The 13,257-nt window shown below is 43.3% G+C and overlaps 1 protein-coding gene across 1 annotated transcript; it reads left to right on the top strand.

Moving 5' to 3' along the window:
- Positions 1-2,701: 2,701 nt before the first annotated feature.
- Positions 2,702-8,204, top strand: LOC121568891 (cytochrome c oxidase subunit NDUFA4). The gene is made up of 4 exons (XM_041879361.2): positions 2,702-2,896; positions 7,173-7,258; positions 7,440-7,500; positions 7,923-8,204. Exons 1-4 carry the CDS (start codon positions 2,855-2,857, stop codon positions 7,977-7,979), a joined length of 246 nt encoding a protein of 81 aa, XP_041735295.1. The 5' UTR covers positions 2,702-2,854; the 3' UTR covers positions 7,980-8,204.
- The last annotated feature ends 5,053 nt before the right edge of the window (positions 8,205-13,257 follow it).

Below are 13,257 nucleotides of genomic sequence, written 5' to 3'. Positions count from 1 at the left end.
GGCATAATGTCTCAGGTGTTGGATGAACAGATGAAGGGTTAGTTTGAGTCTAGCTTGGTCTACCCCTGAAGACGCTGGAGTATCATTACTGAAAGTACTGTAGGTGTGTGAGACAGAGTCAAGTGAAAGTAATCTGACATCCCTCTCTACAAATATTCTCCCATGAATGCTTCTGTTGTATGACTGGTGGGATTCATCTTCAAACCTACCTAGGCCCTGTTTAAATACTTTGAAAAAGCATCCTTCCTGATTCCCTTCCTTGAAGTAGGCTAATCAATGATTGAATATAATCAGATATAATTGGACTGGTCAAAGCTTTATTAGGTTGTGGTACTTTATTTACTGCCAGATGACAAACACATTATGTGGTGGTATTAACTAAACCATGTCTGCCTACTGGTTGAAAAATAAAACAAGACTGCAATGGAAAAAAAAAGTATTTATTTCGACAGATGTATCTACATTTTTGGCCATGAAGTCACAAGTTATATCAGATAGGATATTATCAGTCAGGCAGTGCAGCAAGGACCTCCACAGTCCACTGTGTTTTTATTTTTCCTTGTTTCCTCATGTCCTTAACTCCTTGATTCCTCACCTACTCATCAACACACATTGGAGGAAAAGGTCAGTGGTTCCGCCCCCCGGAACTTGTCCTCCAATGCGTGTTGAGAAGGAGGCGAGGAATGGAGACTTTGATCAAGGGAGGAGGAGAGTGAGTCCCTTGAGAGGGCAAAAATGAGATGTATGTTAGGAGAAGTGCAATATTATCACATGGAGACATATTTTTGGAATACGGAGGAAGAATGGAGGGAAAGAGAGTGGTCGCGGTTGAAGAGAGTGAGGGTGGCAGAGGGTGAGATTGAATCTGTTGAAGATGGTGAAAAAAAGGGAGATGGTAGGTCGAAGAAGGCTGGTGGCAAGTGCAAACAGAGTGAGCCGTACACCAGATCCAGTTCTGAAGGCGAAATGGAAGTGAATGAGGGTGAATTACCAGAGGTGGCAGGTTTGGTGAGGTTCTTGGAGCCTGAGCCTTGTACCGATGGTCAGGATAAATATGAGTCTGTTACGTAGGAGTGACATTTTTGGAGAAAGTAGACCCCTGCCTTTTGGCTGATCCATATGTGGTTTCAGGGTGGGTGAAAACGGAGTTGGGTGCTGTGGAGTCGGGGAAGGTAACCCGAAGTGGGCTTGTGATAATTATTTGTATTTCTGTCAGTCAACGGGAGTGGGTGCTCCGCGCCACACGAATGGGGACAAGAGCGGTGACTTGTTTTTCTCTCAAGAACAGGGCGCCATTGAAAGGAGTGATTACTGGGGTAGCGGTAAATGTGAAAGTGAACCAGATGAAGGGGAAGATTCCCGGTGATTGTGATGCTCGTCATTTTGTGCGACGCAGACAGGGTGGCGTGAGTGGTGAAACAGAAGAGTCATTGTCTGTTCTTTTGTGTTTTGATGTTGAGTCTTTGCCCGACAAAGTGATGTTAGGATATTTCAGTTATCCTGTACGAGCTTTTGTGCCGAATCCATTAGGTTGTTACAGGTGTCAAGCTTATGGGCCTGTGGCAGCAGTGTGTAGGAGGTAGGTTCCTCGGTGTGAGAAGTGTGCAGAATGGCATGAGACAAAGCAATGTGTAGTATTGGTGAAATAAGCACTATGTGTTAATTGTAGGGGTGCCCATGGTGCTGGGGATCAGAAGTGTCCATTGCGAGAGAGGCAGATTGAGGTTACCAGGGTTACAGTAGTGCAGAGGGTGTCCTATGCTGAGGCAGTGAAGAAAGTAGAGGAAGATGGGTCAAGGGGGAAGGATCCTGAGAGGATCCGTGTGAGTAGTAGATCTGTGCCAGCACAGAGGGATAGGCCAATGAGTGACATATGCTTCAGTAAGATTGGCTTCTTAGCGTTTATAGCAATGGTTATCAACTGTACCGCAGGGATGGAACGTAATTCGCAGAAAATAGAGGTTGTGGTGGCAGCTGCAGAGAAGTATTTGGGCGTGCGAGATTTTACTTCAGAAGAGTTACAGGGTGTGTTTTGTGGACCAGATATGGTTACATAGTGGAATTGGGTGGTGGGTTTTTAATGAATGTAGGGTTAAATGGCCGTTTAAATTTTTTTTTTATTGTATTTCATTTTATTCCGTAAGGTATAAGGGATTTATACCGGGGTGTAGTTAGCGGCGGTAATGCGACATATATTGGATGTCAACCGCCGTTAAACCACACCGAAGAAGAAGGAGGCGAGGACTCAAGGGCGTGAGGAATCGCCACAGATAGAACAATGAGCCAGATATTTCACCGGATATATAAATGTGAAGCATCCGGTAGCTGTTTCTACTCACTACCAAATATGGTGATGAGAGGAAGCCCAGTGGCCGGCAGTGGGAGAAGATCGAGCGAGATGGATTTTAGCCGATATTCTGCTAATTTTCTCATCGATGTAACATTTGATCTCCATACAGGTTAGTGTTTCCAAAACTAGAATCTGTAGACTTTACCCTTTGCCAAAGTTTCAAAAAAGTGCGTTGTTTAGAAGGAGTGCAAGGACGAATTGAGTTATCGCACACGCGCATTTCACGGAGCGGGCGTTCCCTAACGGAAATATGCAAATAACTGCTAGAACGCGCCAATAGGATCTCACTAGTTCGAGTTTGGCTCCCACCTCCTTATTTATTCGGCCCACTATGATTCGTTAATTTGCTCCCATTGGAAACGATAGGCTCTAATCTGTCTTGGGTTAGTTATAAAAATCTTTGCTATCTCTGCAACGCATCTGAAAATACGCGCAGCTCCTGCCTGGCAAGGCCTACATTAATCCGGTTATTGCTGTACAAATTGGGAGAAGTAAACCTTCACAATGCTGAGCACAGTTAGCCGGCAACTTAAAAGCCACCCAGCTGTAAGTACATGGGGAAATCGGGAAATTTGCTAAATCGTATAGATTATTATTATTATTTATTTTTTTTGGGGGGTGGATTTGCGTCGTGTCAACGACGTTAACTAACAAACGACTTGAACTTCGAAGCTAACGCTAGCCACATTGCGATTTTGAATATACTCGTTTCCCCCCCAAAATGTCGCGTTTTTGTCATGTATTGTTTCGTGTTTGGAAAAAGACGACAAGATTGAATATAACGATATGGTGTCTGCTGCGTTGCTCGTTGATTGACAAGTGATGGCATTTACCACACAGACCATAAAACGGCCCTGTTTGCTAACTAGTTAGTTACTGTAGCTAGTTGGCGCCAGTGCCACTGTCAGTGGGTTATTTACTTGAAAGGGGAAGGTCTCAAAGATAATTAAATGTATAGTTACTATTATTTAGACATTTTAAGTGACTGTCCGAGGGAGCGAGCGTGTTTAGCTACATGGTTAGTTGCGGAAGTGCGACCTGCCAAAAAAGGCCTCAACTCAGTCAAGGACGAGACGGTTAACCGAGGACAGGCAACTATGCCAGTGTCACAGAACGACCTAGTGGCCCTATCTTGAAAAAAAAGAACGCTACAAACATCACACGGTATAGGCATACTAGTAGTACACAAGGTTACCTAACTATAATAAATAGTACACCTTATTTTTTTAAATCAAGGTTGATTTGGTGGAAATCTGGTAACTGTAGTCTCGGGACTATTTTTTTGGGGAGGAAAGCAATCCAGTTAACTAAATGTTTTTATAGCCGACCATCCTTTCGATCCTGCTGGCCTTGGCAGATTCTGCCATTATGCTCCTGAAGTTGCCGGTAATAGGCTACACCAGGGGTCGTCAATCTTTTTCATGTGGAGTGCCAATTTACATTTTATCTAACCATTTCTACCGATCTCTGTGCCAGTTATGGTTTTCGTGCACATTTTCGTGGGACAGTTTAATTTCTATTACATTAAAATGTTTGTAGTATTGCCAACTAGGTAAAAAAAACCTACATAAAGCCAACAAATAACATTGCAGGAAAAAAAAATCCAAAAAATCACATTGGCTATGAATGGAGGTTTGTTCATTTCATGTTCTTCAATCGCATTCATCTCTACTCTGTCTGCAACGAACTTGAAACATTGTCGCAACTGTATCAACCCTTCTTGGTCCTCAGAATTTAATGCGCCAGTCCGCTGTGGACTGACACAGCTGTATTTGCGCAAGGGATGAGAAGTAATCAGCTGTTTTATGACGTTTCCACTGGATCAGAGCATTACTTTTTTATTTTCAGGCTGAGGCTAGGTGGTTATCGAAAGTGAGCAAGCTGGAAAGACTTTCCGAATACAGTGAGGAACTATTGTCATTCTCAATGGATGTAAAAAGACTGTTTACTTGCTGTTTGAGGTGAAGAAAAAAAATACTTTGAGAAGCTCCACAGCTCATTAGTGGTGGTGAGTTAAGACAATCAGAAATACTATCAGACATCCCCAAAAGGGCACATTTTATACATTTGTGTGTAGGCCAGGTAGCCTAGACTTACTTCTATGTGTAATCAGGTGCGTGTCCTTACTCAATATTGACAGGAGTGCTCCAAACAAAATACAATGAATAAATTGACAAAACTCGTAAATGGAATGAAATGAACCAAAATGTGTTTCTCACAAGTGTAGCATAGGTAGTGAGCTCTGCAAACGTGTCCGCTCCGACAATAGGAATGGTAAACGACTGTGATGATGTAACCAAACAAACGTAGATTAGAAATGATGGGAATTAACGTTAAATATACTACTGGTCATATACAGTGGGGAAAAAAAGTATTTAGTCAGCCACCAATTGTGCAAGTTCTCCCACTTAAAAAGATGAGAGAGGCCTGTAATTTTCATCATAGGTACACGTCAACTATGACAGACAAAATGAGATTTTTTTTCTCTCCAGAAAATCACATTGTAGGATTTTTTATGAATTTATTTGCAAATTATGGTGGAAAATAAGTATTTGGTCACCTACAAACAAGCAAGATTTCTGGCTCTCACAGACCTGTAACTTCTTCTTTAAGAGGCTCCTCTGTCCTCCACTCATTACCTGTATTAATGGCACCTGTTTGAACTTGTTATCAGTAGAAAAGACACCTGTCCACAACCTCAAACAGTCACACTCCAAACTCCACTATGGCCAAGACCAAAGAGCTGTCAAAGGACACCAGAAACAAAATTGTAGACCTGCACCAGGCTGGGAAGACTGAATCTGCAATAGGTAAGCAGCTTGGTTTGAAGAAATCAACTGTGGGAGCAATTATTAGGAAATGGAAGACATACAAGACCACTGATAATCTCCCTCGATCTGGGGCTCCACGCAAGATCTCACCCCGTGGGGTCAAAATGATCACAAGAACGGTGAGCAAAAATTCCAGAACCACACGGGGGGACCTAGTGAATGACCTGCAGAGAGCTGGGACCAAAGTAACAAAGCCTACCATCAGTAACACACTACGCCACCAGGGACTCAAATCCTGCAGTGCCAGACGTGTCCCCCTGCTTAAGCCAGTACATGTCCAGGCCCGTCTGAAGTTTGCTAGAGTGCATTTGGATGATCCAGAAGAGGATTGGGAGAATGTCAGATGAAACCAAAATATAGCTTTTTGGTAAAAACTCAACTCGTTGTGTTTGGAGGACAAATAATGCTGAGTTGCATCCAAAGAACACATTTTACATTTACATTTTTAGTCATTTAGTAGACGCTCTTATCCAGAGCGACTTACAGTTAGTGAATACATATATTTTTATACTGGCCCCCCGTGGGAATCGAACCCACAACCCTGGCGTTGCAAACACCATTCTCTATCAACTGAGCTACATCCCTGCCGGCCATTCCCTCCCCTACCCTGGACGACGCTGGGCCAATTGTGCGCCGCCCATGAGTCTCCCGGTCGCGGCCGGCTGTGACAGAGCCTGGATTCGAACCAGGATCTCTAGTGGCACAGTTAGCACTGCGATGCAGTGCCTTAGACCACTGCGCCACTCACCATACCTACTGTGAAGCATGGGGGTGGAAACATCATGCTTTGGGGCTGTTTTTCTGCAAAGGGACCAGGACGACTGATCCGTGTAAAGGAAAGCATGAATGGGGCCATGTATCATGAGATTTTGAGTGAAAACCTCCTTCCATCAGCAAGGGCATTTTAAGATTAAACATGGCTGGGTCTTTCAGCATGACAATGATCCCAACACACCGCCCGGGCAACGAAGGAGTGGCTTCGTAAGAAGCATTTCAAGATCCTGGAGTGGCCTAGCCAGTCTCCAGATCTCAACCCCATAGAAAATCTTTGGAGGGAGTTGAAAGTCCGTGTTGCCCAGTGACAGACCCAAAACATCACTGCTCTAGAGGAGATCTGCATGGAGGAATGGGCCAAAATACCAGAAACGGTGTGTGAAAACCTTGTGAAGACTTACAGAAAACATTTGACCTGTGTCATTGCCAACAAAGGGTATATAACAAAGTATTGAGAAACTTTTGTTATTGACCAAATACTTATTTTCCACCATAATTTGCAAATAAATTCATAACAAATCCTACAATGTTATTTTCTGGATTTTTCTTTCTCATTTTGTCTGTCATAGTTGACGAGGCACCTGTAATTTTCATCATAGGTACACATCTTTTTAAGTGGGAGAACTTGCACAATTGGTGGCTGACTAAATACTTTTTTCCCCCCACTGTATGTATTGGTGAATTGATAGACAAAGGGCAAACAATGAAGTTATGAAACAATGAATGCACACGAATTGGCGGGAGAGAGCAGATTCTGGAGAGACACAAACCTTGTACATCTAAGCCACTCATCTTAACTCAACATTTTAAATTATACCCAAGACACATTTCCTTCACACATACTGTAGGCCTAAGGAATACTCTCTCAAATGGCCTCTGGTCCAAAGCAGTAGTCATTTATGGAAAACCAATGGAATTTAACTTGTTTTCTATATTTTCTCAAATACCCTCACGGGACCGGTGCCTTGCGTTGCCAATGCTCATCTTAGTGTGATGGACGGTGCCAACCCCAGCAGCCTCCGCAATGGATTAGTCCACTGAGACCGGCACGAATCAGACGGGTGTCTAGTGTGCCATGAAAAATAAAACAAATCTATCGACCAAACAATTGACCAGTTTACTAAATGGGGTCAGCCCTATTATAGCCCTATTTCCCATGATTGCCACCTTACCCTGTCCTCCTATTGTTCCCCCTAACTCTTTTCTGTTCCCTCCAGTTGGTCCCCCTCTTCATCTTCATCGGTGGTGGGATGGCTATGTCTGGGGCGTACCTCCTGCGCCTGGCAATGGGACCCCATGTCAGGTAAGGGCCCTTCTAAAACAAGCCGGTAATATTGAAACTGTCTGAAATGGGAACCGCATAGTAACTGGATTGACCTTGAGTGTTTTGATGCAACTTTAGCTATAGTTAGTCAATGTGCAGGACAGGTATATTGCTATTAGATTTAAAACTTTTCATTTCAATATGTATGTTGTTTCTATAGTTGGAATCGTAACGGCAACCCCGAGCCATGGAACAAGATGGCACCCACACATCAGCACAAGGTAGGTCACTCACTTGCAGTATGATCCATTATGTCTGGATAAATGTATCACAATGGCCAGTGCATTAAACTTGGTCTCTGCTGCACATGGTAGTGAGCAGAGGTTGTACAGCGCATTGAGGGAACATGTTAATGTAGTGGCTTGAGGCAAAAATGTAATAGAGCTGTAGTCTGATTTTACTAATCCCATAGTTGAATGAATTAAAACAGGATAATCCTGTTAGTTTAAGTAATCTGATCAACCAATCTACTTGTCAGTCACAACAACAAAGCAAGTTTGACACTGTGACTGAATAACAGACCTGGGAATGATTCAGAAAGTAAAGGCAGGTTTTTGCTCAGATTATCTACTGTTATTAGTCAATATTGGATCTCTGCTGGTCTTGTCCTTAATCTTTTATTCTTCCTTTATTTCATTCATAGTTTTATGCTGTGAACATGGACTACAGCAAGCTGAAGAAGGAGGGTCCTGACTTCTAAACTCTTATCTACTGCTGGAGCACTGCTGGACCAAAGGCTTGAGAAAAAAACGACTTATCCCCACAGACTGACTCCCTTAAACCTCTAACTTGAACCCAGTGGATGCAAAGAGGCTAAACCGCACAAGTTCCCATTCCCTTTGCCCTTTTAACCATCTTTTTTCTCATACCTCATGGTTGTGCAGCAATAAAGTGAAGGAGTCTTTTCTCCTGTGTACAGAGAAAAGTATGTGTCTCTGTATTTCTTTGTAGTCAGTGTTTTAAAGGGTTTGAGGACTGATTTTAATCCTAAAACATATTCTGGTACCACGTTATAGGTTTGAAATCATGAAGGCAGTCATTCTTGTTTCCCTACACTGGCTTGATTTTCAATATTTTGCTCTTGGTTTTTGCCTCATGCCACCTTTTGCCCTCCTTTTCCCCCTGGCGACTTTGTCTGCATACATGTATATCATACTACGCTGGACTGTAGTCCAGCATCTAATCTACAGTATGACTCAACATACTTGATACTGCATATGCTCCCTCTAGTGGTGCTCACCCTCAAATTATCAAATGGATCCTCGACATATAAGTGCTGTGTGCCTTTTGATAGATCTTCATAGTCTGACCATCTGTTCAAGGCTGCACTGCACCGTTATGGGCCATGTTGTCTGAAGGTCTGCAATCACTCACTGACTAAAACCAGGCAGGTGGGAGTAAACGATAACACGGACAAACTATAAAGGTTGACATTGTATTAGCAACCAATAAAGCAATAATAATGTGCCTGAGAGTAATAAATTGAGCAGATAAAACCGGGTTCTCAGGGAGACGGATGCGGAGGTGTTTCTCCTAGAATGTCATGGCTCTCTGCCTGATGAGTTTGTAAATGTCATCAGGTCACACTGCATCTCTCAGGCTGGGAAAATTCTGACAAGGATGTTCAGCAAACCACGCCGGAAATGTCAAGGATGACTTCACATTTGAATAGAAAGCCACATATAAAAACTTCCCCCACCCTCTTAAAGGTTGGAACAGGCTTTGTCTCCCATAAAATAATTGTTTCAGATGAGAAATGAAACTGTTTCCATCAAAACTTTTCTTTGTTTTACAATGAACCTGTTTGATTACTCTGAAATATACAGATTGTAGAAAACGAATTACATGAGTTGCTACCTTTTTGTGCTTTATCAGAGACTACTGTAATTGGGCCCAGGAGTATTTTCCTCACCGCGAGACCTATGTTTAGTCATACAAAATATTGTCACGATATAAAATTGGATATATGTTATTAGTCCTCTTTATTACGTGGTGAATGCTTCCTACAAGTGGAAGAACAGTCAAAAGTGAGAAACCAGCTGTGAGTGGCAGCTCTGCACTGTACAAAGAAAACCGTTTGCATGAATTCTTCAAGGGTCCTGGCTCACCTTAACCACTGGCCAGCATATTTACCCTTTTTCACATGAACCCTGACCTCTTGGCTGGACAAGGCCGTTTGTGTCGCTGTACTGCCAGAGCAGCTGAGAGAAAATAATGAGTATGTGGAGCCTGGTGAATGCTGCTGCATCTTATTGTCTTCTGCAGGTCACAACAGAGGTCATGTCCGCCAGGAACACAAAAGACTAGAAACACACTGTCCATCCAGATATACAGTATATCCCCTGCTTCATATTTTCTGACAATGAGTAGGTACTTGGAACGCTTCCACCACAGTTTGTGTGCACACAGGTACTAATTACATATTCACATTGATGTGTACTTTATAAACTTGTATAATTTTTAATGAATGTCTGTACTCGACAGACATTAGCTCTGTCACACAGCCATGTTTAGGTTACATAGCAGTTTAGCATGGTATTATAATGTATAACTGGATGGCACTCAGCATTGGATGCCAATCCCAGACACCCAGGCAATCTGAGTCACATGATAATACATGCACGCATGCACAGGCTAGCAGGGTTTCAATAGCAGCATGAACAATACCGAGATCTGTCTCCATGTTTGGTGAGTAGCGAATCTGAAGGTATTATATATTGGTGGTACATTGGTAAACACAGCAACACTGTGGTCACATAGTTCACATGCCACCAGCACACGTTCATTAGTTTTCAGCTTCTATATACATCAGCAATAATGCTCCAATGCCCCCCTCCCTCTCTAGCTCCTTCCCCCAACATCACTGTGGTTCACAGAGTTCAACCGCAATTTCAAATCCAAAGTAAACATGACATTTAGTCTTCTGATATTAATCATGTTTTCTTTGACAATTTATAACCCATTAAGGCAAAGAGCAGGAGTTTCTATCTTTATCAGAACAGTCATTGCTCTCTCTCTGGGAATATTAATGTTTACCCAGGATCATAGCATTCTTAGTAGAAGGATCCTCTGGTAAATCTGGGTTATGAATATATTACATTAGATATATTTGCAGAGATATTTAGAGATTTAGATGGCTTCAGTGCTCTGTGCTGTGTATTATTATTACATTAAAACAATGAAGAATAGGAATCATGAGGTGGATTTTAATGATAAACTATAGTATAGTATATCAAGATTTATTGCACTACAAATGAGGTTTGACAGGCAGCAGGTAACCCCTCACACCTACAGCTGTGCCGTCCCGACCCCAGTGTATAATACCAATGACACACCCTAATCTGACACGCACTGTGTGGTGATGACAGGTGGCACGGGCTGCTAAAGGGGAAACCAGGCTCATGATTGGGTTACAGGCTGAGAGTGCTAAAACCTGATTGAATTAGAGTGATGGATATGCTCATGTGTTGACAGCCATCTCTCTCTCTCTCTCTCTCTCTCTCTCTCTCTCTCTCTCTCTCTCTCTCTCTCTCTCTCTCTCTCTCTCTCTCTCTCTCTCTCTCTCTCTCTCTCTCTCTCTCTCTCTCTCTCTCTCTCTCTCTCTCTCTCTCTCTCTCTCTCTCTCTCTCTCTCTCCTCTCTCTCTCTCTCTCTCTCTCTCTCTCTCTCTCTCTCTCTCTCTCTCTCTCTCTCTCTCTCTCTCTCTCTCTCTCTCTCTCTCTCTCTCTCTCTCTCTCTCTCTCTCTCTCTCTCCAGAACGGTGGTTTTCCAGGCACCCTACACACCTAGACCAGAAACAGCTGTACTGTTTACCACTCCATACATGATCACTTTCATAGACACCCAACACATTTTTTCTAAATAACTGTCTTCCTTTGGCCTAGTTTTGTTCATTCAGAGAGAAAAGGGGTGAGGTTGTGGAGAGCTATATTTTTCCTGTCCAAATAAAAGTTTGTCTCTTTCTCTGCTCCCTTTCTCCCCCTGATCACTACCGTTCTTCCTCTGCCATCATTTTGTTATCTAATACAACTCAATCATGCACAAACAAACCCATAGGCACGCACATGCACAGAGTGAAGTCAATGCTGTTGTATACCAAGACAATCACATTGATCCTAGGGCTCCTTCACTCCCTCTGACAAACTGCTATTTGCTGCAGACACCCAGAAAGGTCAGGGCTGTCGATGTAGTTTTGGGTGAGAGATTGAGTAAGGACACCGCAATTTAACAGCCAATTCAAAGGAAATACCGTTGGAATGAATCAGGGACTGTGCTGGAGTCTAAGGTGCCTAGTCACTTTGGAACCATTTCATGATTCTGAAGTTAAATGGCAGCTACTGTCTGTGTGTTATCAACACCTTTACTCAGAGGATAAGATACAGTAGGAGAATATAGACAACAAAAAACAACAACAGATAAAACAAACATCTATCTCCAAGTTCTTACCATCCATGGCATCTGTGTGTTGATTAAAATCGAATCTAATCTTTTCTTCAACCGTGGAAAGAAAGCAGGTCAAAATTTAAATAGCTGGAAATAGAACATCTGGCTGGGCCTTGTCAGTCAGCGGTGCGTAATGAAATATGGAAATGAGGGCCCTCTTCAAAGAGATGCGGGCCTTCCGTGCCGTCCTGGGTCTCCAGCAGGCCCCTCGACATCCCTGGTAGAACCCCGCCCCCCTGAAACGCACGCTGCATTTTCAGGTATGTGGCCCGAGCCACAGGCGCTGCCAGCTCGTTAGCGCCTGCAGACTGGCAAGGCTGGCAGCTGGCATCATTAAACTTCAAACCTGCTTTCGACCTGGGGTTCCGCCGCAAGGAGACCGCCCGCTCACACGCTTGCCAGCAGCTGATTAGCACCACACCACCACCCAACAACCTACACACCTTACCCCCTCTGCTACCATCACCAGCCCTAATAGAAAGCACCCCGTCTCTGGCCAAGCATAATATCTTTATCAATAACACCAGTCTGTCTTCCTTTTGTTTTCCCCAACGTCACTCTTCTCGTTTCTTCTCCTCCACTGAAGGCTGACGGCATGTCTTCCCCTGGCAATTTCCTCTGTGATTGAGTCATGAATGATAATGGCTGAACTATTTGCTGAAATGGTCTCAGAGGATTCATTTCATGTTCACTGATAATGGAGGGGCTTTGTCTGTCTTGATAATGGTAAACTGGTGAGAGAGACGGATCATCTGTTTTGTAGGCAGCCTGACTTTGCATTTTCAATGCCAAATTGTAGAATCATAGATGTGTTTTTATCTTTTGTGTAGTGGTTCAACCTATGGACGACAGGATCCATTTCCCACATGTTCTATTTTATTACCACAATATCTAAGAGGGACCAGAAATCCTGCGAGTCTGCAACTTTTACTTTGAGTTCCACATGATCTCGCCATCCCTTCAGATCCCAACAGGCTGTGTCACTGACCTCCCATCATGCCATGCAAAGCCCCAGAGTGTTGTCAGGGAGCTGTGGCCCTCCCATTGGGCCCCCTGGTCACTCTGCGTAGCACAGTCTGTCACTCTAACAGCCAGAGCCTTGAGGAGGTACAGTCTAGAATGTTAAGACCCAGTGAGATTCCCTCAGTCCTGTCTCTTAATATAAATCACAGACATATCAGTTGGGACTCTTTCTTTAATGCTGAGAGGGAGCTTTTGCCAACTGTACCTTTTTAACTGGACAGAAGAAGATCTGATAATATGCTCCAAAAGCACCTCCGGGAGATGTAAGGACTGCTGTGAGGAGAAACAACAGTTTTGCTGCTGTAAGACTATAAGAAAAGGGGCCTTACTTATAATTCAGTTCTGTAGCTAATGAACACAGACACCCACACAACTGAGGCAGATCCCAGGAGAAACTGGAACAGGACTGAACCAAAATGTCCTCTGACGGGGAGGGAGACAGATGTAGGTCTAAGGAAGCCCTAGAGTAAAAAATAAACACATTTAGACATATTTGTAACTTGTTTCTCCTTC

Source organism: Coregonus clupeaformis, chromosome 7 (assembly GCF_020615455.1).
Source record: "Coregonus clupeaformis isolate EN_2021a chromosome 7, ASM2061545v1, whole genome shotgun sequence".
Classification (NCBI taxonomy): domain Eukaryota; kingdom Metazoa; phylum Chordata; class Actinopteri; order Salmoniformes; family Salmonidae; genus Coregonus; species Coregonus clupeaformis.
This window is presented reverse-complemented; position numbering and strand designations above follow the sequence as displayed.

Coding starts and splice junctions, on each gene's coding strand:
- LOC121568891 (XM_041879361.2), top strand. CDS start 2,855: ATGCTGAGCACAGTTAGCCGGCAACTTAAAAGCCACCCAGCT. Junction 2,897..7,172: donor AACTTAAAAGCCACCCAGCT/GTAAGTACATGG, acceptor TGTTCCCTCCAG/TTGGTCCCCCTCTTCATCTT. Junction 7,501..7,922: donor CACCCACACATCAGCACAAG/GTAGGTCACTCA, acceptor TTTCATTCATAG/TTTTATGCTGTGAACATGGA.